This window comes from Gymnogyps californianus, chromosome 13, assembly GCF_018139145.2.
Source record: "Gymnogyps californianus isolate 813 chromosome 13, ASM1813914v2, whole genome shotgun sequence".
NCBI classification, from domain to species: domain Eukaryota; kingdom Metazoa; phylum Chordata; class Aves; order Accipitriformes; family Cathartidae; genus Gymnogyps; species Gymnogyps californianus.
This window is the reverse complement of record NC_059483.1, coordinates 13190101-13209887: the sequence shown is the minus strand read 5'-3', so window position 1 is coordinate 13209887 and position 19787 is coordinate 13190101. Positions and strand designations below refer to the sequence as shown.

The following is a 19787-nucleotide window of genomic DNA, read 5'->3' as shown; positions in this document are numbered from 1 at the left end:
GATATGCCACCATATAACTCTTTCACTAAAAATCAGGGACTCAAAGGGACCTGCAGCCCTAATGACTCCCATCTTCTAGCCCTAAAGCTAGAAGAGATGTTGCATCTGTTGCCCAGGAAATCCATTGTGAAAGTAGGAAACATGGGGGATTGGAAGCCTCCAGGCAAAACAAGACGGGGAAGGTGGGAAGACGGGAAAGGAGGACAAGAAGGGTCAGATGCGAGTCCCTGCAGGTCCACTCTATCTTCAGGGTTGATCTATGGCTCAGGCCAATTTGATACCAAAAGGTGAAACAAACCCAAACTACAATCTGAGAAGCTTCTGGGCTCCCTGGAAGCCTGAAGGCAGTGGGACACAGAAGTAACAGGTTCACAGCTCCACTGACTTGCCTCTTGGCTGAAGTATGAGTCACACGCTGCTTCTTTCCATGAGGATATGGCATCCACGTTCCCACCAGACCTAATCCATCTCTTCCAGATGCAGCTCCACTGAGCAGCAGCTGTGCATGGGTTAGCACACATGCAAGCGTGCACTTCTGTGCACGCTCAGACAGAATGAGACAAATCTCAGGGTCCTTCCACAGGCTGGCGCTCACTGATGTCAATACAAATTTACCGTTCCGTAGCATAAATCAGCAAAAGCACATTATTCAGGAGAATGAGAGCCCCAGGCTGAGCTGTGCTCTGCCAGCGGGAGTTTGTTCTCACTTTCTAATGGACTAACAGGTGGCCCTAGATGCCACATGTTTTCTGGAAATATTTTTAAAGGATGTTCGAGTGCACCAAAAAAAGAGCAGCAGCTGCAGATTGTTATTAGTTTTTATCTCTTGCAGCCTCAAAGTCGCACAAAGGCAGAGGAGTCTCCCCACACAGACTTCAGAAGGACATAAAAAAAAAAAAAAAAAAAAAGGAGAGATGACTAAAAGAGCTTTGAAATCTCAGGAGACTTCTATCTGAAAGACGACCACCAATTCCAGGCCCAATATCTTTACACCAAACACAGAAAGAAGCCAGCACAGGTCTCCTTTCATAGCAGGGAATTTTCTCTCTCCAGTAGTATAACAATCCTGTTTATTCCTTGATTGATACAGGGTCTCAAATCTGTGCCTGGGACAGAGCTACCAACTATGCCACGCTACACTTCACTGTCGTTCGGAGAGAAATCCCACGTAAGGAAAACTTATACCATAAACTTTTTTTTCTTAAACAGCAGCTGTTTGAAACTGTTTAATGGATTTATACGTTGAAAATAACCTAACAGATGTCATCACACAGTTCCACAAGGTATCACATGGCATCTGTCACACATGCAGTATGTAAGATCCATTGGTCGTGTGCATCTCTCATGCACAGGCTTTCCATGACAGGAGAAGGCTGCCCAATTTAGGGATGCTATTACAATATCCTTTATTGTAAAATGACACACAGCAGGCTTCTAATTAAATTTTAAGTAGAAATGCGCTCCCAGCTCTTGAATAATTCAAACTGTTCTATTAACCAAGGTTCTGAAACGCGACCAGGACACAAGCTCTGGACACAGCAACGGCCAAGGGAAAAAACAGCGCTTGGAAGCACAGAAGTGGTTAGCTGGGCAGTGGATAGGGCAGAGTACGCGCAAAGGACAGCTGAAAGAGCACATCTGTTCATGGAGGAAAGCACTGCAGGCAAGAACGGAAGGAGAGAGGAGCGTGTTCTGCATACAAATGGGGCGAGGCACGTGCAAGAGGCTCGGCTCGGTTCGGTACCCAGTGCATCTCGCTCTCAATGCACAAGCACATGCTGTTCTCCAAGTCACGTCCAGATCTGTGAGTACATGCAGGTGCCTGCTGGCACACAAATAAAAGCGCCGCTGAGCACGCTGCCAGTGCGTGAGAGTGGCTAAGCCAGAGCATGTCCCAAGGATGTGCTGGTAGGAACATGCACCATCCGCCCCCAGCATCGCTGCGGAGGCAGCATCTGCACAGCTTCCCCACAGCCAGGCCTGCAAGTGCCCCGGGGGCCACACGAGCTGCAGGGCAGCAAGAGCACGGCCAGATGAGTTTAGCAGCAATGTTAGCAAGCAAAGGGCTTTGGAGACCTAAGCTGGGATGGCCCTTGCCCTGCATAGCGTGCACTGTGCCCCAGTGGGCAGCCTGAGCCATAGCACTGCGGCAGCCCTCAGCCATGTGTGAGCACAGGTCTTTTTTAAGGTCACAGAAACAGGAGTGAAGATAAAACAAGACTTGTGCTTTCTAATTGCAGACCTCAGTCAGACCTGCTGAGAGGGAGGCAGCGATACCGGATAAGGGAGGAGGAATAAGGCTGAAGCCTGGCCCCTGGGTAACACTTAATACATGCCCCACATGACACTTAAGAGCAGGAGCATGTGAAATAATCTCCTAAGCTACTGGAAACCCTGCAACGCTCTTCCTCCTTCCTCCCATCCCTCTCCCTGAGAGCATCTCAAAGCCAATGAGGGGCTCGGGTGGAAACCACTGAGGGGACTCAGTAGTCTCAAAAAACACTCCATAGAGGAAAGCAAGATCAAATGCTAACGAAACTCATTTTGGCCATGGCTCCCCAGGAAGCAGGCAGGACAGGGAAGGCAACAGGACAGCTGCCCAAGGAAGAAAACCTGCTGTCTTCTCTCTGGCCAAATCCCCACTGAAGTCACAGAGAGGAATCCAGAACTTGGCCCAGGGAACCCACCTTTGACTCAAACCCCAAAATGGCCTTGATCTCTGAGCTAGGGTCTTGAGACCTTTAGGTTGGGCTTAACTGACAGCAACAGAAAGAAGGGAGAGAGAAGAGAACATAAAAGGGGGAAGGAGAGAGAGAAAGAAGGGCATAAGGCAATGGGAAACTAGGTGGAGGCAATACTTTTCCCAGCTCTTAGCAGCTCAGGAATAAAGGCTCAGCTGTAACTTGGTTTCTAAAGCCTGTGCTTGCTCAGGGTTCACTGGGGACACATCAGGCACTGAGGTGAGAAAATAGAGCTGACGTTTAATCTCAGGCCCTCTTAGCGAGAGTTGTGTCAAAGCAGGAAGACAGATCCCTGCATCCTTCCACCTCCCCAGAGTCCCTGCAGAGCAGGGAAGAAGAATGGGGTAAAAATAACCTACCTGTTGCTGGTCCCAAGTCCAGGCTAGAGTCGTTGAGCTCTCCCCCATCTTCCCAGAAGTACTGCGGGGGCTGTAATATCTTGGACTCCTCATTCTCCTCGCTGGCAAAGCCCGATCCTGGGGCAGCATGCAGAGAGCCGGGGGCAAGATCAGGCTCCGCAGCCTCCGGGCTGGTTTGCTCATGGGAATTCATGGCCTCCAGGTGGGACATCATGGCAAACTCCAGCAGGGAAGTTGATGTGAGGCCATCAGTGGTTGGCTCCTCTGAGGAGGCAAGGCAGAGGCACAAGGTCCCTGTATAATGACAGTAAACCCATATCAGAGATAGGACTGACACCCACTGGGCTTGTCTTCTCCTTGCAGCCTGCTCCTGCCAAACCAACCTTCTGCGCACCCCTGCCTTCAGGATAACCTGCCCCACAGATGGGCTGTGCTCTCAGATGATGAGGAAAATCAGGGTATTTTGGGAAACATCCACAACCATGCAGAGGAGCATTCACATCCAGGAGGAGCCAGTGCCAAGCAGCCATCCAGCCTGGGGCACCTCTCTTCAATGGGGCAGTGATGGTTCACCCTCTCTGAGGTTTTTTTGCCTCTTTGAAAGGATGAGGTGCCTTGTTAATCACCCATCTTGGAGAAGAGGTGGAATGTCTTACACTTAAGCCATGAAATTCTGGCCCTGTGAAGTCAATGACACTTTACTATCTGACTCACCCAGGCAAGATTCCACCCTAGTGCTCCTGATCTGCAGCTATATTATATGCAGGGGGACTGACTTAAACCAAAATTATTTACATCACCAATATTCATCGTTTTAAATCAGCAGGCTGGAAATCTATTTTTAAGTCATTGATTTGAACTTCATTTTGCATTCACATTTTTTGTTTTCATAAGGAAGGGCTGACTGTCACAGGTAAGAATTAAAACGTACCAACAGCAAACATCTACCTAACGCTAAGCAGGGAGGCAGGCTGCATTTTACACTTCTCTTTCAACAACTATCTCCTTGTTATTTCCGTTTTATCTATTAGAAGGTTTGACTGACACTTCTTGATTCCTAGATGAGACTTTAATTGTGATTTGTGTCAAGGTACATTCACATGCATATTGAACTTCAATCAAAATGCAAGAAAACAGCACCTGGAACTTGGCTTTATTCAACCGATAAATACCATGATAAATATGGAGACATAAGGAAAAAATGAGATTACCAAAACATGTTTTACATTTAAAACAGTTTTGTTAAGCAAGCAAAGTAACTAATTTGGGTGAACTGAACCAATTGCTTCCTAGCTCTCTGTTCTTCAGCACATTAAAACTAGATGATCTCATCCTCTCACAGCTGATTTTTATTCATAGATTAGAAGAAAAAAGGACAAGTTTTCCTGCTTTCTCAGCTCATACTCAGTTTCTCAATTCTTAATGAACTAGTCACTGAGCTAACTGAATAAGCTGAAATGAAGACTAATTTGGTATTTTTCTTTGATAACTGATTTTGTAGACAACAGAAATGCACCAGATCTAATCCAGCTGGACTTCAGTAAAATATCTGATATAGTGCCCCATGCAGAATTACAAGAGGCAAGAATAGACACCGATTAGCAGGAAAACTGTAAGGCAACCGTAAGGCATTGGCTACACAAACAATGACAGAGGCTTGTGCTGGAGGGAGGCTATTAGCGGAATTCCTCAAGGTCTGTCCTTGGGTCTGCTGTTCTTTAACATTTTCCTAAGTGACCTTGGAACAAAAATTAGGAACATGATAATGAAATTAGCCAAGGACACAAAGCAAGGAGACATCCTCACTGCACAGAAAGACTGTAGGTACAGCTAGGTGATCTTGACAATGGAAATAACAGAAATATTATGAAAAGAAATAGTACAAAGTGATAAGTCACCACCTTGAGAACTAGCACCAAACATTTCTGATACAAGATAGGAAACCATCCATTAGAAATGTCTTAAGAGGAGAAACTCCTGTATTAGAAACAGCTCTGAGATATCATTGGAATGCAGATGTGAAAATGCTTGCACAGCCCTGAAGTATTAGAAATAAAGAGATTTTTATAAAAGCACTGCTGAGATATCACCTGGATGCTGCACGCAGATCTGGATACACGTGGCCTGAAATGATTTAAGCAGAGCTGAACTGCCTTCAGGCAAGGGCACAGACTAGGCAACCTCCCGAGGTTCCTTCCCACCACTATGTCCTACGACTCCACGTCCCAGAAGGACAAATTCAAATCAGGGCAAGTGCCAAGATGAGCTATGGGGCAATGGCAGATGGGTTGGCCCTGGTGCTTTCACTGAAAACATTGGCTTGTTAGCACAAAAAGTTTGGGAGTTGCTGCTCACTTGCCAGGCTGATTACCAAACTTGTCCTTGGAACGTTGGAAGCCAGAAATGCATTTCTCAAGCCTTCTGCCTGCTCTGACCCTCTCCACCCTCCTCTGCTACTCTCTGAACTGAGCAAAATCCAATATTGGTTACTCTTTCGCATATACGCTTGGGCCAGGCTTCAGCACTTCTCAATCTATCTCATTTATTTTGTTCTATTGATCCAAGGCAAGATCGGCTGAGGCCAGCGCAGCAACAAAAAGGGAATGGCAACAGAGGCAGAGTATCAAAGGGGAAGGAAGCTACTGCAGCACCACAGAGCCAGCCAAAGTGCCTCTGGGCATCCCTGGGGATGGGCTGGCTCCCTGTGAGCTGTGCATGCACAGTGAAGTCGACGGCTGGAAATGAGAGTTCGCACGTCTCTTGTGCGCGAGCACGGACCCGGAGAGACCTGGCCAGGCCAGCCCCCGTGCCGATTCAGTGGTGCTCACCAGGCTCCAATGTGATGGTGCCTAGACTGGGCTTCTCCAGGCTGACACAAGACACCTGCATCGCTAACGGAGAGCACTGCTGAGCTCCATGCAGCGCAGCGGAAAGAGCACTTGTCTTGAGGAGCTTACAGCTTAAGCAAACATGACAGAGAGCAGCGAGGGGGAGAAAGGGAACATTATTCTCAAAGTTATCAAGAAAAGGGGAGCACAAGGATGGGGAGAGAGCGTGGCAAGTCGAAGGCCACATAGAAAATTTGGTGTAGTTGGGACTGCAGCTGACTGCCTGGATCCTACATCAGCTCTTTATCCACCCCAATGCCTCAGTTTCCCCCAACTCCCATTAGCAGAGACTAATGTGGTGCCTTGGCTTTCCAGCCATACTACAATACACATCCTGGGTCTCCCAGCCAGCTAGGCAAAGCCTCAAAATGAAACTCTGTGCCAGCTCCAAAGACTGGCTCAAGCCTCTCTGTTTCTGTCGGCTACACCCCATTTGGGCTGCCTCCAGAGCTCAGCCACAGCCCATCCCACCACCTCTACAACAGGCATCTCACGGCAGGTGAACCTGGGCACCCAGAGAGCTAATCCCATCCATGCGGGAAGCTCAGATCCTGGGAGTTCGTTTACCCTCATTTAACTCTGAAGTGTTTACCCACTTAAAACCCCCTAAGCTGCATTATCTTGTTTACTGGGATGCTCTGCTCTCCTCAGCCCAAGATAAAAGTACACCACTTCATCCCTAAGAATGAGTCATTAATAGACACAGCCTGAGCAAGCCAGGTTTCTCCTGGGGTGGATCTGGAGTAAGACAACACCTTGGGGCCTGATCCACAGGCACAGGATGCAGAGGCTGGCCTGGGAGAACCCTCCATGCCAGCACCAGCCCGAACGCCACAGGGCTAACAGCACCGTTGCACCAGCGTACAAATCAGTACCTCTCCAGACAGTATCCTGACACCACTTCATACCTTTTGCACCAGCAGCAAAAACTCAAAGGCTTGGGGTGCCAAACAGCAGACCCAAGATTTGCCACCTTCCCCCTCTCTTCCAAGCATCTCATAAAGGAGCTCAACGCAGCTGTCAACTCCAAGGCAAAGAAAGAAAGAAAGCATGAGCTGAGCTGGGAGGCAGGGGAGCACAGCTGAGAGAGGAAATCTAACGCCCAAGACATCGGTGGATAGCCATTTTCCTCCTAGGATGGGGGACGAGGATTAGATGACTTCTATCAGCCATCAGTCTCCCAATTTTGTATTCTAAAAGGCAGATCAAGCGATAGGAATAAAGAAACACAAACGAATAAAGCCCTGCAACTGTAGATGGGAGGGAGCAGGGAACGGAGCCAGCGTTCGCCAGCTGCTTCAATGGGGCGTTTGTCTCTCATTTCTATTTTTGCGGCACCTCTGCGTAACCTGGAGGAGATGAGGCTCTGCATGCTAAAGAGGGCAGCCAGCCTTCGGGGAAACGGCAGGGCTGTGAGCACGGGAGGAAAAACCGCCCCAGATCAGACAGAGGGGGGGCGAGAAAGGAGAGAAAGTGGGAGAGGTAGGTGGAGGGGGGAGAGGGAACAAAGGCGGAGAGAGAGCACCAAAACCAGCATGGGAGCTCCCGCGCTGGCTGCGAGCTTTCCAGCTGCTAGCACCCACAAAGGTGACACATGGAGGTAACGCTGACCTTGCAAAAGGTGCTTCACCTCTGTAAGGAGCAGAATGGGGTGATTTCAACAACAGGGAATAATACTGCAGTGTTACCTTTCCATGGCCACTAGAAAAGAGCCAGCCAGGAGGATACACAGATGAAATGAGTTTGCTAGTTGCTGACCCCACTGGCCCCTCAGAAAACAGTTCCAAGTCAAAGTGGTGAAGCTTGCTCTGTTCAGCTCAGCAGAGGATTTGATAACAACAGCCCCGGACAAGGCAGATGGGGGAGTTTCGCTCAACAGCAGAAAAAAAAAAAAATCTGAGAAAAGAACATCTGCCATCTCTCTCCCAAACTGCTGTAAGAGCAGTTTCACGTTTCTAAACAGTTCTAAAAGAACCCCAAAGTATTTTCTACATTAGCCGACCAAGAACCACTTTATCCCTTTGCCACAAGGAAAGCCACCTCTCCACGGGACAGGGCAGCTGTTTAAAAGCTCCCAACTGGCCTACTGAATAGGACTAGAAGTGAAAGAGGAAATAAGTGGTTTCTGTATCCAGCTGAAATGAGAGGAGGGATTTGGGGAGATGAAATGGAATCTGGCTGTGACTGTGTCAAACAGCCTTTAAAATTTTCTTGCTTTTTAATTAACAACAAGCAAACCTCAATTTTCTCTCCAAGGAAACACACAAACATCCCTTAAGATGTCATCACATCGGCTTGACCTAGGGAGGGGCTGGTGTGCCCTTCAGTTTACCCAACTGAAGGCTGGTTTTACCTCTCCTGCCTGGGTGCTGTGGCTACACCACAGTGCCACAGAGGCAGGATCAGCCTGCTGAAGGGAAGAGCACTCACCTGGAGCTCACACTCTGACTTACCTGTCTCTCACCAACAACTAGCAGAGCCTGTACAACACCACCCAAACGCAGTTACACAATGGGTACCAGGGAGGGGGGTCAGAGCATCTCGGTATTGCCAACGCAGCAGCCGCAACAATGTCCATCTGGCCCTGCTACAGCTGACCTTCCTTTCAAGCCCACCCCAAACCCAAGAGTTACCCAACAATTTTATTTCCTAGGAGAGCTGTGTCAGGAATGGTCATTTACTGATAAACGGTTAGGACACAAACACAATGATCAGATGAGGGAAGCATCTGTCAGGGATATTCCCTCCCCCAGACCACCGCGCCTGGAAAAGCCAGGGATCAAGGCCTAAGGGCAGAGAGGAGAGAGGCCCCAGGGCAGAACAGCCAACGGCACTAACCACTTTCAGAACATAACAAAACACAGAGTAATTTAAATAACAAAAAAGGATCCCAACCACAGACAGCAGGAGGAAGAGAAGAAAATGTTGTTCAGCTGAGGGATGTCCAAGATGATTCCCCCATGCTCACCTGGAGTCTCTGCACCCCAGACCCTCAATAGCTTGCACAGGGAAGCATATGGGATGATCGCATATCAGACCAAGTCCTTTTGCTGCTAATTCAGAGTTACTGACCATACCTGTGCTGGGATGCTCTACCTAACAGACCTCTCCCAGTCCAGCTCCCACACAGCCTTATTGCTGCTCTCCCACGTGGCACTAGACCACTCACAAATCCAGCCAGGTCCCTAATCTCTGAGATCATTTCCACCTAGGGCTTCAGAAAACAAGATCAGACTGCCATCCTCCTCTGGTACTGCCAGCAAACAGATCCCTCACTGAGTGTCCCTCTAAAACCATTCACTTTCCCATGGCCCCAGTACATTTTACAAAGCAATGGGAAAAGCATTCGGGTCTGCAGGGAGCACATATACTTACCAATCTGCACCAACAAGAGGGACAAGGCACAACTGAAGAAGCCCTTGCAATGGGACAACTCTTCAGAGGGAAATCCTAGAGCACACAGTAGCTGGGCCAGCATCTTTAAGCTTTTACAGATCTTTACAGCTAGCATAATCAGAGAGCTCAAACACCAGGCTACAGGGTGTGCATGTCTGCACGTACTGAGTGGGCGCTACCTTGCAAAGGACTGCCAACATTTGCTCCCTTGGCATTTCAGCAGAGAACATCTACAGCACGCAGACCCAGGTACATCCACAGGAAATGGCAAGGCACTGCCAGAAGATGCACCTGCTTTTGCAGATAATTGCAGATGTGCCCTTTGTCAGCACGTGTGCACCAGGGGCCTGACCTCCAGCGGTGCCGGGCATCCTCAGCCCAGTGCTGAGAAGAGTCAGGTCTCCTGTCGTTACGATCAGTAACGTCAGGGCTGCTCTAAGCACCACCAGCCATCTCCACAGAAGAGACTCCAGGCAAGCAGGTCACGCAACTCAGACAAGCCTGTCTGTCCTTCCCCCTTCGCTCAACCATTCATGCCGGGAGGCACAATCTTGCTTGGTTTCAGTCTCCCAGACTGTTTGCCTTCGCTCCCTCCCCAGATCGTCTCGTAGCCTTCACACCTCCCTCCTCTGCTGCTGCAACGTCTGCTCTCCTCCGCGCTTCTCGCTATCGACAGTGGCAGTTCCCAGCTTGGGGCGGAGGCGGGGGGAGATGCAGCCCCTGGGGAAACAGCATCGGGTAGACAGTTGTATACAGCAGGAGTGAATTTTCTTTCTTTGGTTACCTTTTATAGGCCTCCTCAAAGCAGCCCACAGGCCCCCAGGGGTTAACAGACCACAAGATGAAAGCCACTGATATAAGAGAAAAACCACAGCCCACAGACTCCTTTGCCCTCTCACAGGCCCAAAGCATTTCATCTGTCTGCTAAAAATCACCTCGCCAGGCCTGTGCTTCCTCTTCTCGCTCTGTCCCAACCTGGACCATGTACCCCATGGCGCTCGGCCTGATTTCCAGCACACCAAATAAAGGCTCGTGGCTGCTTCGTCTTCAAAGCCTCCCTGCCCGGGCAGAGCAAGCACTACCACAGATGCAGGAGGGACTTCCCTCAAGACACGGTCACCCATCAAAATATAACAGAAGCCTTTTATACCCCAAAAGGTCTTTAAAACTCACTGGGCACAACACTGAGCACAAAATGGTTACACTCTGCTCCAGCCCCTGCAGCAGGGCAGTCACGACCACCCTGCCACATGCTGGTACGCCACGCAGCAGTCTCACCCCCAAGAGGCTCCGCTCTCCAACCAACTTCATGCATCCCAGGTAAAAAAGCTCATGCAAAGGTTTGGTAATCCCGTGGCACATGTATGGGTCCTGACTACCTTCACAAACATCAGGCAGGCTAGGAAGAGCCAAGAGTGGTTGCAGTTGTCATATAGAGGGAGGGCTGCAAAGCTGGCTTCCCAACAGTAAAAAATTATCCCCAAAACAAGAACGCACATCCAAACCCTGGTAAACACAATGGGGCTTAACCAGGCACAGGGACAGTGGGGGGGCTGATCCGAGGCCCAGCAGGGCATATCTTCCTTGCCAGCATCCCTGGCCCTCTGAACAAACCAATGCAAGTGTTTGCTTTGCCTCTGTGCGGGCTGCGCTCGTGTGGCTGACAAATAGCCTCTCTCCATTCTTTTGGGATTACGTGCTTCAATAGCCAGCGAGAACGGGAAGCAAGTCCACCCGACCGCCAGCTGCGGGCCATGATGCACCTTCCCCGCAGCCCCTCTCCTCCTGGCCCTGCAGCAGGGCTGCCGTTGCTGCTGCTGCTCACTCAGGTACCCACAAAATGCCGGAGCTTCTTCCCACGCTGAGCGAGTAGAAAAACTTTAGTGCGCTCTGATCTGCAGCTCGTCGCCGGCAGCTTCCCCCTGAGGGCTTAATGTAGTTATTTCTACCCCTGATGCCTATAATTAAATGAACATTTCCTTATGGCACTGAAGAGGCCAAGGAAAAACTGACTACAGGGAATTTTCATCCATCCTGATTTATACTCCCTCATCTCAGGCTCGTTCACACAATGCTAACAAGGAATATTCTAAGCAGGCAGAAGGGAAAAAAAAAACCTTAAATAGCCCACATGCAGACAAGCACCTGGGGAGACAACAAGAGGGAAGAGACCAATTCCCTCCCTTCTCCCTCTGCTTTTAACCACATCATTTTCCTACTTGCAAAAGCAAAGGGGCTCAGATACCCTAGAGCGTGGAGAGATGTTTCCACACTCTGCCAGCAGACCTGTGCTGCCCAGTAGTCTGATGGGACCCCGATGAGGTGCACATCCCATTTCAGCCCATTCCGCAGGTCTGCGGAGGCTCCTGATCCTGGGAAGCATGCGGGGAATTGCACTCAGTCCCTACAGCTCTCTCAGGTTTTAACTATTCCTGTCCTGCGGGACTGGAGGAGCAAGGCCGGAGTGCACTGAAGTATTCCAGACTGGAACAGATCCTAAACCGCTGAGCAAAGCTACTAACCAAAACAGGGCTTGATTTATAAATTCCCAGCAGTCTGCATCTCCACTTCTGACCTCCCATCTAGGTAGGAGTCTAGGTGTCCGGAGATGCCTGGCCAACCGAGTCCAGCCCCCAGAGCTGCCACAACCCACCAGGATTACCAGTTTCACTAGATTAGGAACTGAGCTGTCCCTCGGAACTGCTGCCCACCTCCCGCCTCTACGCCTCTCCCTCCTAGGAGAGCAGAGAGGATCACAGGGAAAGCCAAGGACCCAAATCCTCCACATCATCACCAGCTGGACAGCAATACTAGAAAGTTTCCAGCAGCCTCAGCAGAATAGGAAACACACCCTCCCCTCAGCACAGCAGTATCAGCTGTGGTCCTTTTGGCCACCAGATTTTAAAACCACCATGAGGTCCGTCTCCTTCCTCCGCAGAGCCAATGTAGCTTTCAAGCGATGGGGATAGGGCCAACCCTTGCCAGCAGATCAGTGGGGTGGGAATATGGCAGTTGCTCCCCATGCACCTTGCCCTCCTCTGTGGAAGAGGCAGAGGTCTGGCTGAATTTGGGGACACGGGTCTTCTGCTGAGACACAGCTAAAGGACCTTTGCCAGCCATGCCCGAGGTTTTCCCTAATGTGGACAACCTGCCTGGAGGAAGCCACAAAACTGGCTCCCTGCTCAGCTCTGGAAAGACTTACTGCTTCTGTGCCACAGAGTATTGGCACAAAACCCCAACAGGTTTTCTGATCCATTTTGCTCTTTAAGCTCACTATTGTTTGCAAACCTAAAAGGCTTTATCCCTTCTCTTTAGGGAGCCCCAGGCGACAGGGGTGAGGCACTGCACATACAGCTCATGGACAGAACGGCTCCACAGATGACACATTCCCCCATGAACATTTTCGGGAGATTGGGGTAATAAGAGAGACGTGCCAGGGGGCTGGATGTCACTGTATCACAGCTCGGTCGTGCTGGAAGACAGCGCCTGGTTGGGAAATCAGCCCTTCCCTCCCTGCCAGAATGACTCAAGACAAAGACTCCCCCACTCTTTATATGTCCCCGTTCAAAACTCCTGTTCCACACTAACCAGATTTCTGTACAAAAGGGATAGGTGTAGGGAGGGAGAGGGCAATCTCAGCCTCACGGGTCTTTGGGGGGATCCCTTTGTTGGGAAATTTCCCCAGACTATTTAAAAATAGAAGCAGAGCCTTCATAACTATTCTAATTATTCCTGCACTTAATTGCCTTTCCCTGGCACCCTACCTCTCCTCCAAATTTCAAGAGGAGGCTCCTGGGGAAACGCGGAGCTATTTGTGGTTCCCCCTTCCTTTGTGCCAGTTTCGCGGTAGTTAGCAAAATTACCACGACGCCAGACGAAGCCATCAATACAAGAGAAGGCGGTTTTGGGGCAGCCCTGGCGTAGCAGGGTCTGCCCTGCCGACGCGCCGCGGTGGGCAGCACGCCCCGTCCAGGGCGACGTCCATCCTCTCTCCGCACCGCCAGCGCCGTCGGTGCTGGCCACAGCGTGCGGGGTTCCCGCAGGGGCCAGCGCTGCGTACCCCGTCTCTGAGGCAGGAGACCGGGAGCCCCCGTCCCCGCGGGGTGAAACCCAGGTGCATCCAGCCCCACCATGCCGAGAGCCCGGGGGTCCCTGTCATCCCCCAGGGGTCCCGGGGCAGACAGCGGCCACTCCAGAGGGCTCTGATGCCCGGGTGGGGGGCAGTGCCCGGTACCCGGGGAGAGCTCCGGGGTGGGGGACGGGAAACCGACACAGGTCTCGGTACCCGGGGGTCAACGGTGCTTGCGGGGGGGGTGATGGGGACCTGCCTCCCACAGAGGTCCCGGTGTCCCGGGGAATTGGACGCATCGCGGGCCGCGGTTCCCCGGGGTTGGGGGGGCAGACCCGCCCCCCACCGGGGGTCCCGGTGCTCGCAGTGCTCCGGTGCCCGGGGAGGGGACCGACACCCACCCGCTGCCCGGCGCTGCCCAGCCCTGCCGCGGAGAGTCCCGGTGGCCGGCCCGCCCCAGCCCACAGGGATGGCGGCGACCCCCGCCCCACCAGCCTTCACTCACCGGCGGCCAGGAGCAGCAACAGCAACGCCGGGGCCCGGTGCAACGGCTGCATGGCGGCGGCCGCTGCCCTGCCGCGCCGCCTCTTCACGGGGAGCGGGGCCGCCCCGCCGCCCGCCGGGCTCTGCCCCTCGCCGCCGCGCCCGCCCGCCGCCCGGCCCCGCACTGCATCCCGCCGCCCAGCGCCGCCTCCTCCCGCCGCCGCTGTCCGCCGCTCCGGGGGCGGGGGAAGCGGCGGGGGGGGGGGCTCCTAACTGCCCGCCCGGTGCGCAGACGGAGCGGCCGAGGCAGAGGCGGGGTGCAGCTGGCGATCTGCACCTAATTCCTGGCTGCGGAGCCGCCGCCGCCCCCCGGCCCGGCCCGGCCCCCCGGCTGCAGGGCCCCGGCACGCCACCGCCCCCGGGCGCCCCGCGGTGCCCACAACGAGTGCCGGCGGCGCGGCTGCATGCGCCGGCGGTGGGTGATCAGCCCCCGCGGCGGGAAGGCGGGAGCCGCCGAACCCCGCCGGCGACGCCCCCCTCCGCCGGGCGAGGCGGGGGCAGGAGCAAAGCCCCGGCGAGAAGGCAGCTCCCTGAAACATCGGGGCCCTGACTGGAACGGTCCCCAGACCAAACACCCTTAACATCCATCTTCTGACCTTACCTCAGTTGTCCACGGCCCACAGAGCCACCGTGTCTCCCTCACCCCTCAGCGACCGCCTCACTTCATAACCTGGAAAAACTTCTCCCCCAGGGGAACTTCATTTCCCCATCTCTGGAAGTCATCTGGTCCAACATCCCTGCTCAAGCAGGCTACCTACAGCTGGTGGCCCAGGACCATGACCAGATAGATGGCTTTTGAGTATCTCCAAGGTTGGAGACTCTACAACCCCTCTGGGCAACGTGTGCCAGTGCTCAGTCATCCTCACAGTAAAAAAGTGTTTCCTGATGTTCAGTGGGAACATCTTGTGTTTCAGTTTGTGGCCATTGCCTCTGGGCCTGTCACTGGGCACCACTGGAAAGAGCCTGGCTCCATCTTTCCACCTTCCCTTCAGCTATTTATATACATTGATAAGATCACCCCCGAGCCTTCTCTTCTCCAGGCTAAAAAACAGTCCCAGCTCTCTCAGCCTTTTCTCATATGTGAGATGCTCCAGTCCCTTAATCATCTTTGTGGCCCTTTGTTGGACTCTCTCCAACATGTCCATGTCTCTCTTTTACTGGGGAGCCCAGCACCGGACACAGCACTCTGCGTGTGGCCTCACCAGTGCTGAGTAGAGGGGAAGGATCACCTCCCTCAATCTGCTGGCAATACTTTGCCTAATGCAGCCCAGGATACCATTAGCCTTTTTTGTGGCAAATTTTCTTATTGTTCATGTGTCTGGAAATGGTTTCCAGGATTAGCTGCTCCATCACCTTCCCAGGGATCGAGGTGGGGCTGACTGGTCTGTAGTTCCCTGGGTCCTCCTTCTTGTCCTTCTTAAAGAGAGGGGTGACATTTGCTTTCCTTCAGTCTTTGGTCACTTCTCCCAGTCATGATGATCGATCAAAGATTATTGAGAGTGGCCTTGCAATGACACTTGCCAGCTCCCTCTGCACTCATGGATGCTCTTTGAAGAGCCTAAGATCTTTGAAGAGGCCAAAGTCCGCTCTCCTGAAGTCCAGGGTTGTGAGCTTTCTTTTTCCCCCCTTCCTCCCCTCAGGATCCTGAACTCCACCGTCTCATGGTCACTGCAGCCAGGGCTGCCTTTGACCTTCACATCCCCAATGAGCCCCTCATTGTTGGTGAGTATGAGGTCCAGCAGAGCATCTCTTCTCATTGGCTCCTTTATCACTTGGAGGAGGAAGTTACTGTCAATACACTCCAGGAACCTCCTGGATTGCTTATGTCCTGCTGTGTTGTCGCTCGAGCAGATATTGGGGCAGAGCACATCTGGCTCCTCTTCAGTCTTGAGGGAGGTGAACTTATTTTGTAGTTGTAAGTCCTTAGGGGGAGCAGGAGCCTTCCTCTTGGTGTGGAAGCTTCCATCCTTCATATTCTCCAGAGGTTGCACTTACCTTAATATTAGGGGTGGACACTGCCTGCTTCACTACCTCAGTTGGGAGCTTTTCGAGCTGTTTTGTCTCAGATAAGATCCTGTCTATCTTCCTTCATCTTCTCTGAAGCTGCGCAGCTTGCTCACTTCCTCCTGTAACTCCTCAAAGACAGAGGGTCATTTCTCCTGGCACCACAGAGAAGTCCCAGGCACTCGCTGCAGACTGGGGCTTGGAGGTGCTGCATCCGTTATCTGAAGCTGGGTCTGCGCTGGAGCCTCTGCCCTAGCAGGGACAGCTGCTCCAACACCTGCTGGCAAAACCATTCTGTGGTGTGTCACCACCATATCTGACACTGTCACAGGGATACTAATTCAACTGATGCCCCCTTCTTTGTGCCCTTCTGCAAAAACTGCTGTGCAAACTGCTGTGTCTGTAAAAAAAAAAAAAAGAAAAGATTTTATAGTGCAGCAGTTCTTGGATTTGTAGCTCTTAGAGCAGTTCTCTTTTGGTGGATAGCACAGCAAAGAAACATGCTGAAAATCATTATTACAGCAACAAGGCCAACTGCTCCAATTACATTCAATTTCAAATTAAACACATCTTTAGTGGCCTCAGGGCATGACATTACAGTAAATGACTCAAGCAACATCTTTGTCAGACAGGTGTCCAAGAAATAAGGCTCAGCGGGTCCTGTAACACCACAGCAGTTGAGAGGGAACACCCACCAGCTCCCTGCGCTTCAGCCCCTCTTGCCAGCTGGATGAGCTGCGGCCTTCCCGCTTCCCTCTTGCAGGCCTCCAGCGCATGCAACCTCAGAGGAGCTGGGCAACTCCCGATCCAGCGCTGGCCAAATATTCGAGAGACCTGGTCAAGCCCCAAGCATCACAAGGCTGCAAATACGGTATAACTCCAAGCTGAAGGATCCAAAAACGTATCAGTCCCTTCCCGTTAGGCATTCAGCTCATGTTTTCAAGCTTTCCTCAACAGCAGCGGCTAAGAGCCTTTTTCTTTGGTTTCAAAACAATTGTCTCTTGTCACACAACTCTGGGAGGGCAGGAGATGCTAAAATCCAACATCACAAGCTCTGCGTGAGGAAACAGCCACACTGTCACGGCCTCACCAAGTGTCTTTGCACTTGCAATGCTTGCACCGGGTGCCCAGTGCTCTATGTCTCCCATATGGCATGTCGCTGAGATGACAGGACATAGGTCTGAAGGTGATCAGGATTTTAAATTCAAACATTCTTATTCCTCAAATAAGTGTTCATTAAAAATATTCCAGAGTCTTTTTTTTCTGTAAGAATTGAACCTTTTTTTTAGTTGAAGAGTGAATCTCCTGAAAAAAATATTGATTGTATTTTTTTCTGGCATGACCTTGCTGGTTTTCAACAACTAAAGAAATGCATCATGTTCCAAAGCCCGCTGAACCCTCTAGTGCATCAAACAGCCAGCCAAGGGTACTCGGTATGATCGATACTGACCTTTACAGCTCCTACCAGACCAACACTGGCACACGTCACCCCTTTGTGCAATTGCCTGCCTCTTTTTGCCAGCTCTTTGCTTCCATCATCTGCTCCCATGCAGCAGCTACCCCGAGCATGACAAGGGCAGGTAACAGACCAGCTGCACCCGTTACTCAACACGGCAAGGCAAAGCCAACAGGCTTGAACCGAAGTACTCGCTTTTAGCTTCTTTTGGACCACGTCCATTCCAGTGCTCTGAAAGTCCTTTTTATCCCAGCATCAATGCAGCCCCCAGCCCCCGCCGAGCAGGAAATGCAGCAGGAACTACCGAGCTGCCGCTTACCCATTAGATGAGATAAAAACACTTCAGTGCGCTCAGATTCTAGTCCAGGCATGGCATTTAATGAATGCTCTTGTCATTTTTCACTTTGTTGCTAGTAATTTGGCTGTCTTAGCATGCAGGTGGCTTACTACAAGTGGGTAACTAAAAGCCTTTCAGATCTCCCGACCCTGCCACATCCAGCTCCCAAATCTTAGAAACTGAATCCAGTGTCTGAAGCAGCCTAATCACATCAAAGAAAGCGCAAAAACACCCTCATGTATTACACGGCCTCAAATCAGAGGGAAGGAAACCACACAGGCATGGCAGCGAGCACACTTTCTATGAGGCTCATGGTGCTCCCTGGATTTATTTTGACGCTATACATCAATCTCAGACTGAGCAACAAAGGGGGAGTATGAAAGGACAAGATACATCTTAGGCAAGAAAATTAAAATCAGTGGCAACGTCGATCAGCCCGGTCAGCGCTGCCAGCGGAGCAGAAAAGAGCCAGCAGAGATGGGCAACACCAGTTCTCTTTAAAAACAGCATGAGCTTAAACCCAGCACAGCCCTTGTGTCTTCATTTTACGCTCCCTGGAATAGGTACGGCTGGCTTGGCTCTCTTCTGAGGTATTGACAGCTTTATAGTCAAAGGCTTGTCATTTCTCATTTGATCTCCTCCAGCCTCCCTACCTGGTGTATATTCTCCATCCATGTTCAGAGCACTGGTAAAAGGGGCTTTACAATTGCACTAAATGCTTTTTTATAGCTGCTTCAAAGCTGTTCAGAAGTTTTTCTCGGTATTACCATTATCTGTGCTTTTCTGTTCTTCCCAAAATTGTTCAATTTCACAGTTATGTCTGTTAGGCAGAATCAGAAAGCAAGCGTGTATTTTGAGGTGGCAAAACTGAAAATCCTTCTGCCGTCTCCCCCTCTAAGTTACCGTAACAGCTTTTGCCTTCAGGAAATTCAGCCAGCTTTCCGATTTCAATGTAAGGGTCACATTTTGTTCCAAGATACTTGCAAACAAGTACTACTGAGGTAGAGGAATGAGGTGATAGCTAAGGGAAAGAATTTGGTGCCTAGGACTTGTTAATTAAAAAGAAATTAACCACAAAGTCTAATCTCAACAGAAATGTAACTTATTTTGAAACTCCAGTTAAAAAAAAGGCAACACATTAACTTGAAATATGATGGTGGGATGTTTTATTCTCCTAAATACAGCAAAACTGAATTCACCTACAAAGGTGAAAGTGATCTATTGCCCTTGCTCAGCAGAGCAAGAAAGTAAACAATAAGCAAAAGAAATAAGCAGTCAGATGTTAAGTTCTTGCAGTGTTAGAAAATGCAAGATGTCACTAGTACCAGGAAAAGGGTTTAACCCTTCTTCCTTTGCACACTGACAATTGTCCAGACAACAGAAGGTGATCTGTGCCCGTTCTTAGATCAGAAGGAAAAAAACCTACTCTCAGAGTCTGTCCCGTTACCTCGATTGCTGGCTCTTTGGGACAGAGACTGGGTGACATGGCAGGCTTGTGGCACACCATGCAATTTAACTCTATCTTCTATGAAGCTGTGCAGCCTTTTGGCATCTCATTCCCCCATAAGGGGAAAGCTTGAGAATTCCCCTGCCCAGCCCCTCCCTCCTTAGGCACAAGGAAAGATTTAACCTCTCCCTTGTTCCAGCATATGTGAATTTACTTCAGAGCCTCTGACAAGCTTTATATAAGCTTATTTGCTGACTTAGCCTTTTTAATGCTGGGACACTGTGAAACATTTTGACTGTACCAAGCAGGGGCGGGTACCCACTCTATTCTTGCATAGCCCAGGCATGCAGCCATTCTCTGGGCAAAATACGCAGTTTCTGCTCTCATCCAAAATCCTGCTGGGGAACATGTATAATAAACACTTCAAGAGGAGTGACCTGGAGCAATTAATGCCGTCCAGGATACGCTGTAATTAGAAGGGAGCAGAATCTGCTTTAGTTAGAGCCCAGGAGCAGGAGCAAGGTTTTCTCTATCACTTTGAGCCTTT

The 19787-nt window shown here is 50.9% G+C and overlaps 1 protein-coding gene across 1 annotated transcript in view; it reads right to left on the bottom strand.

Annotated features, from left to right (window-relative positions):
* PODXL2 (podocalyxin like 2) overlaps positions 1-14196 on the bottom strand; it is a 30543-nt gene extending 16347 nt beyond the window's left edge. Inside the window, exons 1-2 of the mRNA XM_050904730.1 lie at positions 13959-14196; positions 3101-3394 (exon numbers count right to left, since the gene is read on the bottom strand). Of these exons, the coding sequence (XP_050760687.1) occupies positions 3101-3394; positions 13959-14010 (346 nt within the window). The 5' untranslated portion in view covers positions 14011-14196. The remainder of the gene's footprint in view (positions 1-3100; positions 3395-13958) is intronic.
* Positions 14197-19787: the final 5591 nt, after the last annotated feature.